The sequence below is a fragment of the Erythrolamprus reginae genome, chromosome 1 (genome assembly GCF_031021105.1).
Source record: "Erythrolamprus reginae isolate rEryReg1 chromosome 1, rEryReg1.hap1, whole genome shotgun sequence".
In the NCBI taxonomy this organism is placed as follows: domain Eukaryota; kingdom Metazoa; phylum Chordata; class Lepidosauria; order Squamata; family Dipsadidae; genus Erythrolamprus; species Erythrolamprus reginae.
Window position 1 is genome coordinate 299,412,493 of NC_091950.1, and position 18,924 is coordinate 299,431,416.

The following is an 18,924-nucleotide window of genomic DNA, read 5'->3' on the forward strand; positions in this document are numbered from 1 at the left end:
AAACAAACTGTGTAATCTTGACACTTTTAAGGGGTGAAGAAGAAGGAAAAAAGAACTGATATAAAACTGGGAAAGGACTTAGGCAGGGAAGGATATCAGAGCAATAGAAGCTCTGTCTCCACATTCAGAAAGGGTTAAAATTAATTAGGCATACCGCTCCTAATTGCTAGACTAACTAATCTCCCAATCATTTAATACCTCAGCCCATTCCTTTGTTTTCAACACAATCTTCTGTTCTTTTCAGGAATGTAACAGCAACCCTTCCATTTAGAGATACCGGTAACTACAGTATTGCCAATAGAATTTTTTCAACATCTAATGAAAAGATTATGGCAAGATCCTCCTTAGTGTCATATAAAGGTATTTATATTAATAAGCTTAAATGATCACTCTCTGATCTGTGACAAATCCGGCCTCATTAATACTACTGCAGAGTATATACTGCTCAAAAAGATAAAGGGAACACTCAAATTACACATTCTAGATCTGAATGAATGAAATATTCTCATTGAATACTTTGTTCTGTACAAAGTTGAATGTGCACTGCAGCATGTGAAATTGATTGTCAATCAGAGTTGCCTCCTAAGTGGACAGTTTGATTTCACGGAAGTTTGATTTACTTGTAGTTATATTGTTTAAGTATTCCCTTTATTTTATTTTAGCAGTGGATATAAATTACTGTGCTATGCTACACTGTCACTCGTGTGAAGTTTTTGGGTTGTACTCTTTAAAAATTTTAGCAGAAAATTCAACTGGTATTTTACCAATTAAATCTTAATGGAATTCCTATGACTGTAATTTTTATTCAATATCAATATCAAATGTACACTAAAAATACACCCAATCCATCAAAGATGTTAGATTGTTGGTCTACAGTCAGAAGATTTAAGTTCAGGTTTATTTCCACCCCACATTGGAGACCAGTCCTTCCTTCAGCTCAACTTTTCCTATTGGTTTGTTGTGGAAAAATACTGGAGGAAAAAGTGCCTTAGGTTGCCAGAGGGAAGATGTAGTACAAAAATAACACATTAAAATAAACAACCAATATATTATCTGGCCTTGTACTAATAAACAGCAGAAAATTCTTACAGGCATGAAATCATTCCATAATAATAATGTTCTTTTAAAAGGAGCTGGTATTACTTTTCCCATCATATTTAACATAAATACATTCAGAAGATCCAGGTTCATTTTTTTAAAGATTTCTTTACAAAGCTTACACTATTTCTTCACAATTGAAGCTTTTATTCCAATCCAGCAACAGCTTTTACTTGTAGAATCCATTATATACAGTAATAAGCACAAACTGTGCATACTTCTACATCTGCAACAGACAATGTCTGGTATTCCACTTATCTGGCCTCACTATTGTCCATGATTTCCAGGGATGCCGAGAATGGTACTTCAGCTGAATTTGGAGAACCACAAGTTGCCTAATCCATTCCAGAGACTCTGTAAAATGTATCATTATAAGTCTATATTTCTACCCTGAACACATTTGACACTTATACTCCATGAGTATAATCCTTCCTCAGTGTTTATTGTTGCTGCCGAAATTCTAAACTTTTCATGAAGAGTCACATCCTTATGTCAAAGAACTGATGGTGATACCTAGTCTGGCAATGAAACAACTCCATGAAAAAAACCAAAGCCAGAGAGCACCAAGAACCCAACAGAATGATGAACCTCATTTTGACATGCTGTCAAAATGCCACACGAATCCCAGCGACCAGTTAGGTCCCACAGAGTTGGCCTTCTCCGGGTCCCGTCGACTAAACAATGTCATCTGGCGGGACCCAAGGGAAGAGCCTTCATTGTGGCGGCCCCGACCCTCTGGAACCAGCTCCCCCGGAGATTAGGATTGCCCCCCCACCCTCCTTGCCTTTTGCAAACTTCTTAAAACCCATCTCTGCTGTCAGGCATGGGGGAATTGAGACATCTTCCCCAGGCCTATATAATTTATGTATGGTATGTTTGTGTGTATGTCTTGTTTTTAAATAAGGGGTTTTTAGATATTTTTTAAATATATTAGATTTGTTATTGTACATTGTTTTTATTATTGCTGTGAGCCGCACTGAGTCTACAGAGAGGGGCGGCATACAAATCTAATTAATAATAATAATAATAATAATAATAATAATAATAATAATAATAATCCTTGCATGTCCTTGCATACCTCTGAAAAGACTTCTCTACTTTGTTTTTCCCTGATATTTTTGTTTAAAACTTACAGCAGGCACCATCCTTGTAGACGCACGTGCTGCCCTAGCAGCAAATTTATATAGTGGAAAAACAGCTACATCAGATCATAATGGTGTTGTAATTTTTTAAAATTTTGTGCCAGGAAGGAACTTTCACCCAATGGAATCAAAATCAAGGTTTAGTAGGTTATGAGCAGAGAAATAGGAGTCAATTAACATTTTGAGCCATCTAATATTCAGCCATTTCTGAATATTTTTCTTTTTTTAAAAAAAAATCAGCAACCTTAACACAGCAGAAGGGCCCTGGTCATATTTGCATGGCAGGACAAATATAGTCTGGGCTGTCCCAGGTAATAAGTCAAGTTGACAGGGACATTGGATCATGTTATCTTGGTAGCAACTATCTTCGACAGCATCCCAGCCATCTGAGTAGCCAACTGTTATTTCTTCCCTCCTGTTGAAATCTTTGTAGGCTTTGACTTGGAATATCTCAACAATTGGTGTAGTGTGGCTTAGAGAGCAAATTGTTCCTAAGAACCCTGGAGCTCCAGGCTTCAAGCCAGATGCAAGTAAAGCTAAGCAGAGTCAACATTTAGAAAAGTGTTTACTTTTCCTACAAAGGGTCAGAAATTGAATCCATATTTACTTATTTTTCTAAGAGTTATGCCGTTCTGTACTTTTTGCTGCAGTATGTATCAGCAGGGAAGAAATCCAACTGATAGCAGAGACCAGATATGTTGGAAGGAAGGCACAGCTCAGTTAGACCTTACTGGTAAAAAGAATTCATGCAGCTTTGGGCAGAATTTCCATCTGTCTTAAACCAGATCCCATTATTTACATTTGCAATCATAGCACATTAGTAGTTGATCAGTCCAATGGGAAATTATGCTCTCTTTTTTTGGCACAAACAGCGCTAAATGGTTTAAATAAAATGCTAGTTACGTTCAACTTTAGAGGTAAAAGTTTTCTTTACTTGTCACTTTAGACTAACTCAAATGTGGAAAGTAAAGATAAGTAGCAAAATTCCTTAGAAGCTGAAGGCCAAAAATCAGTGAGGACAAAATACAGAGTGCATCCAAAAGTAATGCAATTTTTTTAAAAGTAATTTATTGAACAGATTTGCACAAACACTTAAAATTCTTCAAAGTACTGTCCTTGGGCCTCTACACATTTTTTCCTGCGACTCTGCCATGACCAGTACGCGCCCTGGAAGGCGTCTTCAGAGACCTCTCGCAAGGTCTTCATCACAGCTGATTGGATCTCTTCTGTTAAGTCTATACTCAGAGACTTATTCAATTCAACAGGTTTTCTTTATTCATCATAGTCATAGGAAACGCTCTCTACAACAACCAACTCCCAACAAGGGCAACGGCTAATCTGTTGCCCTATTTATACATTTCCTTTAAGTGGGAAGATTTTACAGACAGCAGTTTATTTTTGGCGGTTCTTTTAAGCCAAGCCGCGTTTTAACTGTTTATTTCTTTAAAGACATAACATCTTCTATGGACGAAAAATGCACCTTGCCACAACGCACTACGAGTCCGCCAAACACCAGATGCCAATGCTGCACCCCTCTATAGTCCTGATGTCACCCCAGAAGACTTCTTTTTTTTCCTGCCCTGAAAGGAACCCATTTTTCCTCCATAGAAGAGATCCAATCAGCCGTGACGAAGACCTTGCAAGAGGTCCCCAAAGACGCCTTCCAGGGCGCGTACCAGTTATGACAGAATCGCTGGAAAAAATGTGTAGAGGCCCAAGGACAGTACTTTGAAGAATAAGTGTTTCTGCAAATCTGTTCAATAAATTACTTTAAAAAAAATAATTGCATTACTTTTGGAATGCACCCTGTATGTCAGGTACAGAGAAAATGCTACATTAGGAAGCTCCTGTACTGCGATTTTTCTTATATTAATTCAAATATCACTCCAATATGCTCTGGAAAGTATAAAAGAGGGCATCTTCCCAAGGTAGATGCGCTCAAGAACAGGAAATACCTCAAATCCTCCAGCAATTTTTTGCAAACCCCATACTCTACCTGTCAGCAAGATCTCCAAAGATTACAGCTCCGATAAGGACTCCCAGCATAAATGTTGGCTGGGTTAATTTTGCAAGCCATTCCTGTTGACAGACCAAATCCCACTCGGTTACAATGGTGCTCTGCCAATTGGTGTGATCGTAGATGTATCCATCAGTACAAAGAAAATCAGTCTTCTTGCCACTATATTCATAAGTAAATTCTGAGTCATTTTCTCGTTTAGACCTGCTGCATTGATTAAGCTCCCAAATGTCTCCATTTTCCAGCTGGACCACGATGTAACTTTGTGTTGACGTCCACAGACTCCAGGCATCCTCTATGTTTGAATGAGATGAATTGTAAACGAGGACATGACTCACATTTCCAGCAATGTTACATACAAACTTTGGTGTTACAGCCAAGAAGACAGAAGACAGGTAATGGATGCCGCAAGAAATAGATTGGAACACAGAGGTAAAGTAAACCAGTGCCTGGTATCTGCAAAGGAAGACAGAAAATTCACAATATTTACCATCTATAACTTCATTACTTCAGAAATAGTTCTATTTATTTTGATACTAATGTGATTTAGTGTAGATTTTTGAGTACAGGATTAATACTACAGGTTGTGTGTGTGTCAATATAACTAGTACATCATGGGAGTAAACAGTAAAATTATGTTGCCATTTTGTCAAATATTTTGAAAATAATTGATGGAAAATTAATTCTAAAAAAATTTGGCATTTGTTTTCCTGGATCCTGAACTGTAAGCAGAAAGGCAGCAGTGAATATTTTCATGGCAAAATGCTTTTGCTGTAGACTTTTTTAAAATTTCCAATTAGTTTGTATTCTCGAAATATATTTAAAAATTTTGTCCATATTTTTGCTTCAATTAAAAAAGAGTAAGGTTTAATAAAGTGGACTATTTGCACAAACATTCAGTATTTATTTATTTATTTATTTATTTATTTATTTATTTGATTTTTATGCCGCCCTTTTCCTTGGACTCAGGGCGCCTTACAACATGTTAGCAATAGCCCTTTTAAACAGAGCCAGCATATTGCCCCCACAATCTGGGTCCTCATTTTACCCACCTCGGAAGGATGGAAGGCTGAGTCAACCTTGAGCCGGTGATGAGATTTGAACCGCTGACCTACAGATCTACAGTCAGCTTCAGTGGCCTGCAGTACAGCACTCTACCTGCTGCGCCACCCCGGCTCTAAGTATGCCTTGTTTAAACCAAGTGGATAAAAGAATAGAAAAAGGTAAACTAAAACATCTGGCATTCTGTACCCAAAGAGAAAAGTCTGTGTCTAATTGAAGCAAATACAGTATTATATGTGACTGTGAGAAGATAGGCTAAAATCAATCTCACCCATTACCCAGGTATCAGTTTAAATATTGCTTTCCTTCTTTTCCATATGAACATTTATCAGACACAGCATCCCATAACTTGTTCCTCAGACATCAAGAAAAGGTGGAGAAAGTCTCAATATTTAAGATCCAATGTGCTGAGGGATAATGCTACACTACAGCCATGTCCTCAATAAACCCTGGCATCTCCAGCTGTGGTTTGTGTTTTTCCACTATTGTGCGACAGGCCAAACAAAATTCAACCAGAGCAAGCATTCCAAGTCATTTGCATATTCACACCAAGAAATGCTTGACTTTCTGAGACTCTAATGATCATGTAGTTATTAAAAGTGCTAGAAGTTTTTCAGAATTAAAAGATAAGAAACAGTATCACCCCTGTTTAATGTCTTTATACAGCTGCTCCTGTATAAACAACGTCCCCATCCCATGTGTGACTAAAATTCTTTGGAAAACTCACAAAGACTCACAGCAGACCTGCATGGCCTAATTTCCAAGGATCAGCCAGTTTCTGAATATAGACAACTCCATGCCTTCCACGGCAGGACAGGATGGAAAAATGGATCATGTAGTGATCAACCATATGCTAATATTGTTTGTACAAGGGCAGAGCACTGTTAACTATATTGGACATAATTCGTAGTTATTGAGGATAAAAAAATCTTATTATTTATTTATTTATTTATTTATTTATTTATTTATTTATTTATTTATTTATTTATTTATTTAGATTTGTATGCCGCCCCTCTCCGCAGACTCGGGGCGGCTCACAGCATAACATAACAGTTTGTAACAAATCCAAATATAATTTAAAACATTTAAAAGAACCCCATTTTGTTAACAAGCATACACTCAAACATCCCATACATAAAATGTGCATGCCCGGGGGAGGTGTTTCAGTTCCCCCATGCCTGACGACAGAGGTGGGTTTTAAGAAGTTTACGGAAGGCAGGGAGAGTAGGGGCAGTTCTAATCTCTGGGGGGAGTTGGTTCCAGAGAGTCGGGGCCGCCACAGAGAAGGCTCTTCCCCTGGGGCCCACCAACCGACATTGTTTAGTTGACGGGACCCGGAGAAGGCCCACTCTGTGGGACCTAATTGGTCGCTGGGATTCGTGCGGTAGAAGGCGGTCTCGGAGATATTCTGGTCCAGTGCCATGAAGGGCTTTAAAGGTCATGACCAACACTTTGAATTGTGACCGGAAATTGATCGGCAGCCAATGCAAGCTGCGGAGTGATGTTGAAACATGGGCATACCTAGGTAGGCCCATGACTGCTCTCGCAGCTGCATTCTGCACGATCTGAAGTTTCCGAACACTTTTCAAAGGTAGCCCCATGTAGAGAGCATTACAGTAGTCGAACCTCGAGGTGATGAGGGCATGAGTGACTGTGAGCAATGAGTCCCGGTCCAGATAGGGCCGCAACTGGTGCACCAGGCGAACCTGGGCAAACGCCCCCCTTATTAGCATTTAAAAATGGGGGAAAGGACATTAACTTCATTCTGAAAGATCAATATGGGGAAGTTCAAATAACTATATTGGAGATAGATAGATAGATAGATAGATAGATAGATAGATAGATAGATAGATAGATAGATCAGTAGGTAGGTAGGTAGGTAGATCAATAGATAGATAGATAGATAGATAGGTAGGTAGGTAGGTAGGTAGGTAGGTAGATCAATAGATAGATAGATCAATAGATAGATAGATAGATAGATAGATAGATAGATCAATAGATAGATAGATAGATAGATAGATAGATAGATAGATAGATAGATAGATAGGTAGGTAGGTAGGTAGGTAGATCAATAGATAGATAGATCAATAGATAGACAGATAGATAGATAGATAGATCAATAGATAGATAGATAGATAGATAGATAGATAGATAGATAGATAGATAGATAGATAGATAGATAGATAGATACACAGACAGACTGACAGACAGACAGACATACGTACATACATTGGACGGACTGACAGACTGACTGACTAAACATATAAAGAGAGTTAGAAGGGATCTCAGAGGTCTTCTATTCCAGAGGTCACCAACCGGTACTCCGCAGACCAACCGGTAGTCCGCAGACCACAAAATTTTGGTCGTCTGCAGAGCACCTGAGTGGAGGAACTTATCCAAGATGACTAATGAGCCAGTCTTGTGACTAGAGCTCTGGAATACGGGACCAGCCATATTGTGGTGGGGCTAGAAATCTCCACCGGATGTTGGCTACCCGCAGCTATTTTGTCGCCCCTGCTGTGGCTTTCTGTTGGCTGAACCCACCACTGCCTGACCTTGCCCACCCCTCCCACTCACTCCTCGCCTGGCCTGGAAAGGAAAAAGCAGGGAATGGAGATTCGCTCCACATTCCAAGGTGGGAGCAAAGCTTCATTTCTTGCTGGGTCTTGCAGGCGTTTCATAGCCATTTCACCAGCCCTTGTTGGTGTTGCTTGACATGCAACTTCCTCTCTGCCCCGAGACACTGGTTGGCCCGTGAGATGAGAGAGAGAGAGATAGATAGATAGATAGATAGATAGATAGATAGATAGATAGATAGATAGATAGATAGATAGATCGTTAGATAGATCATTAGATAGATAGATAGATAGATAGATAGATAGATAGATAGATAGATAGATAGATAGATAGATAGATAGATAGATAGATAGATAGATAGATAGATAGATAGATAGATCGGTGGGTGGGTGGGTGGGTGGGTGGGTGGATGGATAGGTAGGTAGGTAGATAGGTAGATAGATCGTGAGATAGATAGATTGATCGTTAGATCGTTAGATAGATCGTTAGATCGATAGGTAGGTAGGTAGGTAGATCAATAGATAGATCAATAGATAGATAGATAGGTAGGTAGGTAGATAGATAGGTAGATAGATAGATATAGATAGATCGTTAGATAGATAGATCGTTAGATAGATAGATAGATAGATAGATAGATAGATAGATAGATAGATAGATAGATAGATAGATAGATCGGTGGGTGGGTGGGTGGGTGGGTGGGTGGGTGGGTGGATAGGTAGGTAGGTAGATAGGTAGATAGATCGTGAGATAGATAGATTGATCGTTAGATCGTTAGATAGATCGTTAGATCGATAGGTAGGTAGGTAGGTAGATCAATAGATAGATCAATAGATAGATAGATAGATAGGTAGGTAGGTAGATAGATAGGTAGATAGATAGATATAGATAGATCGTTAGATAGATAGATCGTTAGATAGATAGATAGATAGATAGATAGATAGATAGATAGATAGATAGATAGATAGATAGATAGATAGGTAGGTAGGTAGATAGATCGTGAGATAGATAGATTGATCGTTAGATCGTTAGATAGATCGTTAGATCGATAGATCGATAGGTAGGTAGGTAGATCAATAGATAGATCAATAGATAGATAGATAGGTAGGTAGGTAGATAGATAGGTAGATAGATTGTTAGATAGATAGATAGATCGTTAGATAGATAGATAGATAGATAGATAGATAGATAGATAGATAGATAGATAGATAGATAGATAGATAGATCGTTAGATAGATAGATAGATAGATAGATAGATAGATCGTTAGATAGATAGATAGATAGATAGATAGATAGATAGATCGTTAGATAGATAGATAGATAGATAGATAGATAGATAGATAGATAGATAGATAGATAGATAGATAGATAGATAGATAGATAGATAGATAGATAGATCGGTAGGTAGGTAGATAGATCGTGAGATAGATAGATAGATCGTTAGATAGATAGATCGATAGATAGGTAGGTAGATCAATAGATAGATAGATCAATAGATAGATAGATAGGTAGGTAGGTAGGTAGGTAGATCAATGGATAGATAGATCAATAGATAGATAGATAGATAGATAGATAGATAGATAGATAGATAGATAGATCAATAGATAGATAGATAGATAGATAGATAGATAGATAGATAGATAGATAGATAGATAGATAGATAGATACACAGACAGACTGACAGACAGACAGACAGACAGACATACGTACATACATTGGACGGACTGACAGACTGACTGACTAAACATATAAAGAGAGTTAGAAGGGATCTCAGAGGTCTTCTATTCCAGAGGTCACCAACCGGTACTCCGCAGACCAACCGGTAGTCCGCAGACCACAAAATTTTGGTCTGCAGAGCACCTGAGTGGAGGAGCTTATCCAAGATGACTAATGAGCCAGTCTTGTGACTAGAGCTCTGGAATACGGGACCAGCCATATTGTGGTGGGGCTAGAAATCTCCACCGGATGTTGGCTACCCGCAGCTATTTTGTCGCCCCTGCTGTGGCTTTCTGTTGGCTGAACCCACCACTGCCTGACCTCGCCCACCCCTCCCACTCACTCCTCGCCTGGCCTGGAAAGGAAAAAGCAGGGAATGGAGATTCGCTCCACATTCCAAGGTGGGAGCAATGCTTCATTTCTTGCTGGGTCTTGCAGGCGTTTCATAGCCATTTCACCAGCCCTTGTTGGTGTTGCTTGACATGCAACTTCCTCTCTGCCCCGAGACACTGGTTGGCCCGTGAGATGAGAGAGAGAGAGAGAGAGAGAGCGATACAGAGAGATGAGAGAGATACATAAAGAGATGAGAAAGAGAATTCTGGGAATTGAAGTCTACAAATGTCTGAAAATGGCTGAAGCTGAGAAATACTACCCTGGTGTAGAGATTATTTATGTATTTATTAATTGGATTTGTATTTATTAATTGGATTTGTATTTATTAATTGGATTTGTATGCTGCCCCTCTCTGAAGACTCGGGACGGCTATTTATTTATTCATTCGATTTTTTATGCCGCCCTTCTCCTTAGACTCTGGGCAGCTTACAACATGTTAGCAATAGCATTAACAGAGCCAGCATGTTGCCCCCACAATCCGGGTCCTCATTTTACCCAGGATGGAAGGCTGAGTCAACCTTGAGCCGGTGATGAGATTTGAACCGCTGACCTACAGATCTACAGTCAGCTTTAGTGACCTGCAGTACTGCACTCTACCTGCTGCGCCACCTCGGCTCTTAGGCTTTGTTGATTTAATAGAGAATTTTCTCTATAGCAAGATCACACTGTTAAACAGCTATCTTTTTTTCCCTAGGGATTGACATGAGGTTTATACATTTTTGAACTGCTGAATTCAAGGAAAGAAGACTGAGAGCATCTTCCTTTCTTTTTCCCAAAGCTTGGTTGAAGAGAGATGTCCTCAGCCGAAGGGCAAAGATCCTGCAGCTAAATAGACAAGTCTTATCAACAAACTCTCTTTTTAGTGGGGGGTTCGTGGAAGAAAATATGCTTTTAAATGACTAGCCCTCCCAACAGGTTGTGCTGTACAAATTGTCCAAAATGCCATTCCTGGACTTTGGGGGCCTTCAGTGACAGCATTTCAGTTATTACTTAGGTCAGGCAGAGCTTATCTAATTACTGTTATGACTATTTTCTCTATTATCTAATCTGTAGACCTCCAATTTCCAAACTGTATAACTTGTTTTGAAGAAACAAGAACTTATACAAGTTGCAGTTTAGATAAAGATTTTTTAAAATCTTTCAAACATCAACTCCATTCATTCTGCCTTTTAAAAAATATTGTTCATTTCCCCCAACTCCATATTTCTCTTTTTTTAAAAAAAAGGCAAAATAAGTTTATTTATTCTAATTTTATTGCATTGTTTCTCTCAACCATGACTTTAGAGATTGGTTTCTTAAACACTTACCTTGTCTTCCCCCAAAAGAATGCAACATTCTAAACTTTTTCTGTAGCAACATTATTTCCAAATACTGTAATACAGTCCAAGATTTAAAAAAGGAGTGTGAGAAGTATGGTTTGAAATTTCCAGACCCTTCCCACAACCCTCATTGGATAAATTTCAATGTTATTTTTTTATTTTTTAAAAAAGCAGGAATTTAAATGTAAAATATAGAGGCTTAAGGGATTCATTTCATAGCTCAGAAGCCTCTTCACGGGGTGCCTGTAATCTTAAATATCTGAAGCAATAATTGTAGAATGTCTGTTTTGCTGCACATAACCTGACACATCCCTTGAGCTAATGGAAGTCATATACTCCATAAATGACATTCCTTTGAATATTCTGTAGTTTAACCATTCTGAAATAAACCTTTGATATTTATCTTCTCCAGGTGTGTTGAGAGTTCTCAGCCAACACTACAATAGCTCATAAGCATGAAAAAGTATGTTTTAATGTAATAGTTATGTAATATAGCTGCTGTTTTAGACAGCGGCAATATTACATGACTATTACCGTACCTCATTTACCACATCCTTCTTGAAGAAGCTTTAGTATTCCTAAGAAATATTTGCTCATAATTTCACATAGTTTGTATTTACTTACTAATACACAATATGTCTTGAGTAGTTCTCCATACTGTATAAGCCCACTGTGAAGGAAATAGAAGAAACTAAACTAAACTAAAATGCTACAAACAACATTGTTTCAAATCTGGCTTCTGCATTTCTCTACTGAGTCTCAGATAAGAAACTAAATCTAACTTTGAAAGGGTATTTTAGAACAGAAATTGTATTAGGTATTTACAATTGGGTTTTGCTTCTAGCCTACTGTATACATAACAAGTAATATGCCAGGAGTTAGAAACATAGAAACATAGAAGTCTGACGGCAGAAAAAGACCTCCTGGTCCATCTAGTCTGCCCTTATACTATTTTCTGTATTTTATCTTAGGATGGATATGTGTTTATCCCAGGCATGTTTAAATTCAGTTACTGTGGATTTATCTACCACGTCTGCTGGAAGTTTGTTCCAAGGATCTACTACTCTTTCAGTAAAGTTGCATGTCAAAAAGAGATTGAACCCCAAAATAAATGTAATTCAAGTTAATTACAATTTAATTAAGTTCCCTTAATTATTATTATTATTATTATTATTATTATTATTATTATTATTATTATTACTACTACTACTACTACTCCCTATATAGAGGACCAGGGGATAGCAGTGTTCCAATATCTCAGGGGTTGCCACAAAGAAGAGGGAGTCACCCTATTCTCCAAAGCACCTGAGGGTAGAAGCAATGGGTGGAAACTAAACAAGGAGAGAAGTAACTTAGAACTAAGGAGAAATTTCCTGACAGAACAATTAATCAATGGAACAGCTTGCCTCCAGAAGTTGTGAATGTTCCAACACTGAAACTTTTAAAGAATATGTTGGATAACCATTTGTCTGAAGTAATGTAGGGTTTCCTGCCTAAGCAGGGGGTTGGACTAGAAGACCTCCAAGGTCCCTTCCAACTCTGTTATTATTATTATCTTATATGGTTAAGCACAAACATAAGCACTTTGTTCCCTCTATGGTCCCTGTGTAGTTTAAAAGGTCACTTCTCCAGCCTAGAATATATTCTGACATGCATTTTCTTGTACATGGCCTGTCCACTGAGAGATAAAGGGCAAAAAACCCTTCATTCAGTACAGAATTTTTAATGACCGCTCATATTCTTTATTGAATGTTATTTTCACCTTACTGTTGACTATGTTTCTCTTCATGAATTGCAAAACTGTCTGAAAAGGAATTCCACACATATGCCAAGCAACTCACCATAGATGTTTCTTTGTATGCTCTGGATGTCATGGGAGGGCAGCTAAGTCATTTCGTATGGTAGGAAATGTGTAAAAGTACAGATTTATGAAATCTTTAAAAAAGATACCTTCAGCTGAGATAGGAATGTCCAGTCAACATAATAGCCTTCCCCAGCTAGTTATCTGCAATCCAGGGATGGAGAACTCTTGGGATTCTGAGCTAGCATAGTTGGTTTGAAGATTAACAAGCTGAAGCAGTGTAATATTTTTGCAGAATAGATTTCTGCACTCCACTACCTGCCATGCAGCGGGTAATCCATATGTTATAAGAGTTAATACTCTTCATAAATGTATAATATTCATAACAGTGTTAATGGTTCAGAAACTGTGTGAATTAATACATCAGGAAGCCAAAACTCTTTGCTGAAAAATTATTTAATTTATAAAAAGCATGCAACCCCAATCAAAGCTGCTGGAGGCAGTTTCCAAAAAAGCTAAAATGCTGTATTAGTTGTGTTCGTTAGTCCCTATGCATTCAATAAGGACATTCTATGATTACATGAGTATGTAAAGAAATAGCCTGTAAATTCTTGTTGAAATATCCCCTCCAGGCATTGAGGAAATTATAGCCAGTTGGAATGAGAGGAAAGTATAATTGGAAGATGATAAAAAAAATATCCTGTATTCTGTTTATCTACATTGCACAGCGGAAACATTTTGGACTCACCAGAAAGTTTTCTAAAAGCAAATACTAAATTCCAGCCCAACGTTTGCTAAGGAAGAACTATATATGGAACATATGGCTAGAAAACATGACAGAAGATGCCTTGAACATTAACGAAAAAGACAGTGGTCCAAGATCTTAAATTAACTTAGAACCCAGGTTAGTAGGTTAAGAGACAACAGAGAGACATGGAGCCAATTTATTGGTCCAGAGACTGTTAATTGTGGCAGGATGTAGACCAGGGGTAGCAAAGTTGGCTCTTCTATGATATGTGGACTTCAACTCCCAGAATTCCTGAACTAGCAGGATTGGCTAAGGAATTCTGGGAGTTGAAGTCCACAAGTCATAGAAGAGCCAACTTTGCCTACCCCTAATGTAGACCAGGGGTGTCAAACTCAATGCCCATGGGTCGGATCTGGCTCACGGGGTGCTTAAATCTGGCTTGCAGGACTGGACTGCAAATAGCAAAAGGACCTCGGTGCCTCAGACAGCCAACACACACACACCACTCAAGGTCCTGCCCACCCATTTTGGCCTGCAGGGTGCTGCAGGAGGCATCTGTCCCCTATCACCATCCCTATTTTCCTGCCCCAGCCAGCCCACAGAAAAGAACTACAATGTTGACCTGGTCCTCAAAGAAATCCAGTTTGACACCCCTGATGTAGCCCATGCAGTCTCTACTTTAAGGGCTACCGATTATTGCACACAGCAGGAGTTTTCTGTATCCAAATCTAGAGCATCGAAAGAAAGAAATATGACTTGTTGAGCAGAAATAAAAAGAAATACGAGAACTAGGATCCACATGGAAATCAAAATTAACTGTGCTGTTCTTTATAAGAGTCACTTGTCTTTTCTTCTTTCCCCAAGGGGAAAACACAAGGGACTTGTCCATTTAATTTGCTGCACTTTCATGTTTATCCATTTTTTCCCCTGCATCTCAGTAGTTATGGGCAGCTTCTTATGGTATGATTTTGGTATAAATATCAAAATACCTGTACCATGTCATGTATATATATACCACACTGTCAAGATCACCCAACAACCAGCTCTTCCAAAATGCTAATTATGACAATACTAAATCCAATCCATTTTCTCCCCCCAACCATACACACACCCACTGATTGTTTGAGTCAGCAAATATCAGGGAAATTTCGAGCACGGTTAACGTTCAGGCTCTCAATCCCCAACGAACTTTTTTCATTCTTCTGTTGCTTAAGAGTTGAAATGCCTCTTCAGTAAGAAACGGGCAACAAGCCAAGCAGCTGTGCCTATCCTGGAGGCCTCAGTTCCACCCACAACAACCAGCAGGGCAATTTGTGCAGGTGAAAAACTTTTTTCCACTTCTTTCCAATTTGCTTAAACTATCAACTGCGGAGAGTAAATATTTGGACTGCGCCACAGGGCTGAGGATTGTCCACCTACTTTGCTCCATGTCATTTTCTTAACTTTTTGGTATGCTCTTATAAAATGACAGCTGAAGATAATCTAGCAGGTTTAGAGGGAAATCAACATGAGGAAAAGGTGTGGGGAGGTGGCTGGGTCGAAAATATGTTTACAGACAAGAACAATACCATCAAGTAGCTTTCATCTGACCATCTAAGGGACTCATCAATCAGAATAGAGCTGGAAGGGATCTTGGAGGTCTTCTAGTCCAACCCCCTGCTCGAATAGGAGAATTTATACCATTTCAGAAGATAGCTGAGCAGTTTCTTCTTAAAAGCCTCCAGGGATGAAGCACGTACAACTTCTGAAGGCAAGTTGTTCCACTGGTTAATTGTCCTCACTGTTAGAAAGTTTCTCCTTAATTCCAGGTTGCTTCTCTCATTGATTAGTTTCCATCCATTGTTTCTTGTCCTGCCCTCTGGTGCTTTGGAAAAATAGTTGACCCTTCTTCGTTGACAACCCCTCAAACACTGGAATATTTCTAACATGTCCCCCCTAGTCCTTTTTTCTAGACTAGCCAAGCTCAAATCCTTCAACGGTTCTTCATATCTTTGCACTTTTTCCAAAATATCTTTTTTGTAACCTGGTGACCAAAACTGGATACAGTATTGCAGCCTTACTTAATGTCCTGGCCTCAACTGGCTAATAATAATCAAGGATCATGTTCTCTGCTTTTCAGCCTTAGAAATCATTTGTGAGAAAGAAGACAAGAAGAGTTATGTCGGGGAAAAACTAAGCAATCTCAAGGTGATTCCTGATTTTCAACAGTTTAATAGTGCCAGTTTTTGGGGTTTTTTTTAAAACAAGCTATGTTTCCCTAGTACAAGAAACCACCATATTTTAGTTTAGCATTTTATGTAAATCCAACCTAAGGTAGTTTGTTTACAATGTAGTACTGTATTGGGCAAAGCCAGAAAACAGAATATCATGGTTAATTTAGCAAGTACTGTAGTCTATATTGTATTTAATTATATGCCTAGCATTGTTTTTAGTCACAGTGTTCCTCAGATGCCAATGAATAACTGAATACTGTGCACCAATAAATAAGTAGGAACTTTGTCACAGATTTATACACACTATGTGTGCACCAATGCAACAGGCAACTCTTTGCAACTAACCATACATCTCAGTGACTAAGGGTATTTCACACTGACCTCCGGTTGGCTGATCTGGTTCTTAATGCAAAACCTAGTACTGGTACATTTCTATTTCCTCATGTAAAATATCATTTCTACCTCGCGCAAATACATGTTTTCTTTGCAGATAAAACCAATGCAACCAGTTCCCTGGTTACCAGAGCTGCAAAGTACCCTCCTAACTCTGCACGCATTGGTTTTAAATTTCTTAGCCTATTGTTAGTGGAGGCACTGTTTATTTCTTTGCTATGCATGCCCATTCTAGAAGTATGTTCTAGGAGTGTGTAGTAGGTGCTTTAAAGGAACAAACATTTTTCAGAAGTGCGATTCTTTTCTTTCCAAACAAAGAGCCTCGCTTTAGATATTATAGGAGGGTTCATTCATGATTTTCCCAAGCCAACAAATAAAATCAATGATGGGAGTCGGATTGGCTTAACAACCACATGTGTGTGTGTCTGCATTTGTGTAACATGTTTTTGCTGATAATGAAAAGGAAGGGAGACTACTATAGATCTATTTTGGACTTATTTGCCCTCATCAGGTAGCCACACCCTTACTGGGATTATATATTTTTGTAGATTTTCACAGGTAGAGGTATGAAGGTCTGAGCATATTCGGGTTTCTTCCCGTGTAGGTTTCAGAGACTCCTGGTGATGTTTCAACAAGGTCCCACTGGTCAGGCTGGTGCTTTTGGTGAATCGGAGCACAAAGCCAAAAGCACCAGTCTGAAGATGACGAGTGGGACCTCGTCAAAATGTCGCCAGGAATCTCTGAAACTTACACGGAAAGAAACCTGAATATGCCAAGACCTTCATACTGACACACAGAGACACACATATATACACGCACACACATATATACATACATATACCCAGTGAAGGGCTACCGAATTTTTTACTACCACACTGTGGGCGTGGCTTATGCAGCACGCCCTGCATTTTCTTTCAACATCTTTCAGTGCAAATTGGGTGCTCTGGGGTGGAGCTCCATTTTTGATACCCCACTGCCGCAGCGCCCCCCCTGTATATACCTATGTATGTGTCACATGTATAGGTGATTCGATCACACCAGGGTGATTCTGTGTATCTGTGTGTATCTGTGTACATACATACATACATGTATACTGTATACACATATACATACAGACACACAAACAAAAATACACACACACACATAAAATAAAATAATTTTGTATATATGAAATAAGGTATTCAAGCGCTGAGTGTTTCAAACTCCCGATGGCTCCAATACATAAAAAGTCGCAAATCCTCCAGCTTCAATCTACTTTCAAAGGTTAGTTTCCACTACCCACCTAACCTCAGTTCTCTACCCAAACTCGATCTAACTAAGGGCACCGGATCATTCCTTTTCAGCGTGTGCGGGATACTCATAACGGTTACCTTGCGAGGATTAAGGAAAGCATTGCCCCCACTTAAAAAGCCGCCTCCGCTGTTGCCCAATCCCCGTCGCCCAGCCACAAAACTACAAACCAGCCCTCGACCCCCGAGGCTTCCCACGACGTAAACACGGTACCGCCGCCGCCACTCGCTCTTTAACGGCGGGCAATTCTAGGGTCCCCTCAAAGTGAGCGTCGCTCCTCTCCTGTCAGGAAACGCGGGGGGCGGGGGCTTTAAAGTCACAAGCACGTGCCGGGTTTAGGATTCGGGGGGGGGGGGTGTTTCCCCACCTCCATTTAGTCCAAAGCTACCAGCGACCTCTCACGGGTTCCTCTCGAATAAGGTAGTTACCAAACCAGCCTGTATCCCGCGAACCAGGCGGTTGGGTTGAGGGGGGAAATGGGGGGGGGGTTGTGCCGTGAGGAATTCGCTGCCGGAGTGCCTAAATCGGTCCCCCCCGCCCCCAGCAAGCCACGTGTTTTCACCCACCCCGGAACCCCAAATCCCAGGCGGCTCCCTTTGCCTTTCCCGCGCGGTGACCGACGCGCCGCTCAAGGGTGAGCAAAGCCGGAAAGTCGCCCCGCGTCGCCCTCGCTCCCACCCCGCGCCATTTACCCCACGCGACTTCGTTACTCCCCCAGCGTCTGTGAGAGGAGCGAAGTCCTTCCCCCGCTTGACCTCTCCGTCCCCGCGCGGGGCTGGCTTACCTGCCGAAGTGCCCGAGGGACTCGAAGAGGAGCTCGAAGTTGCGAGCCATGGCTGAGGGGAACGCGCGGCGGTGTGCGGGGCTGACAGAGTCCCATGGCCAAGTTCCCTCCTCCCCTTCTCCTCCTCCTCCTCAGAGCCCGCCTGTTTGGAAGGGGCGTCACCTTCGCCCTCCCCGTCCAATGGACCCCTTCAGCCGGGCGAGCGGGTCGCCATATCCCGACCCCTGGCGGCGCGGGGGGGGGGACGTATTCACGGGCGCTTGCCGGCCGCGGCCGCCTTTTTTTTCCCGCCGCCGCCAGCGAGCCCAGTCTTTTCCAGCAGAAGCGGCCGCTGAGGGAAAAGGGGCTGACAAGATAAACGTGAGGGGGGGGGC

The 18,924-nt window shown here is 40.4% G+C and overlaps 1 protein-coding gene across 1 annotated transcript in view; it reads right to left on the reverse strand.

Annotated features, from left to right (window-relative positions):
* SLC22A16 (solute carrier family 22 member 16) overlaps nt 1–18,690 on the reverse strand; it is a 31,232-nt gene extending 12,542 nt beyond the window's left edge. The window contains exons 1-2 of the mRNA XM_070733370.1: nt 18,551–18,690; nt 4,237–4,713 (exon numbers count right to left, since the gene is read on the reverse strand). Coding sequence (XP_070589471.1) covers nt 4,237–4,713; nt 18,551–18,600 — 527 coding nt within the window. The 5' untranslated portion in view covers nt 18,601–18,690. The remainder of the gene's footprint in view (nt 1–4,236; nt 4,714–18,550) is intronic.
* Nucleotides 18,691–18,924: the final 234 nt, after the last annotated feature.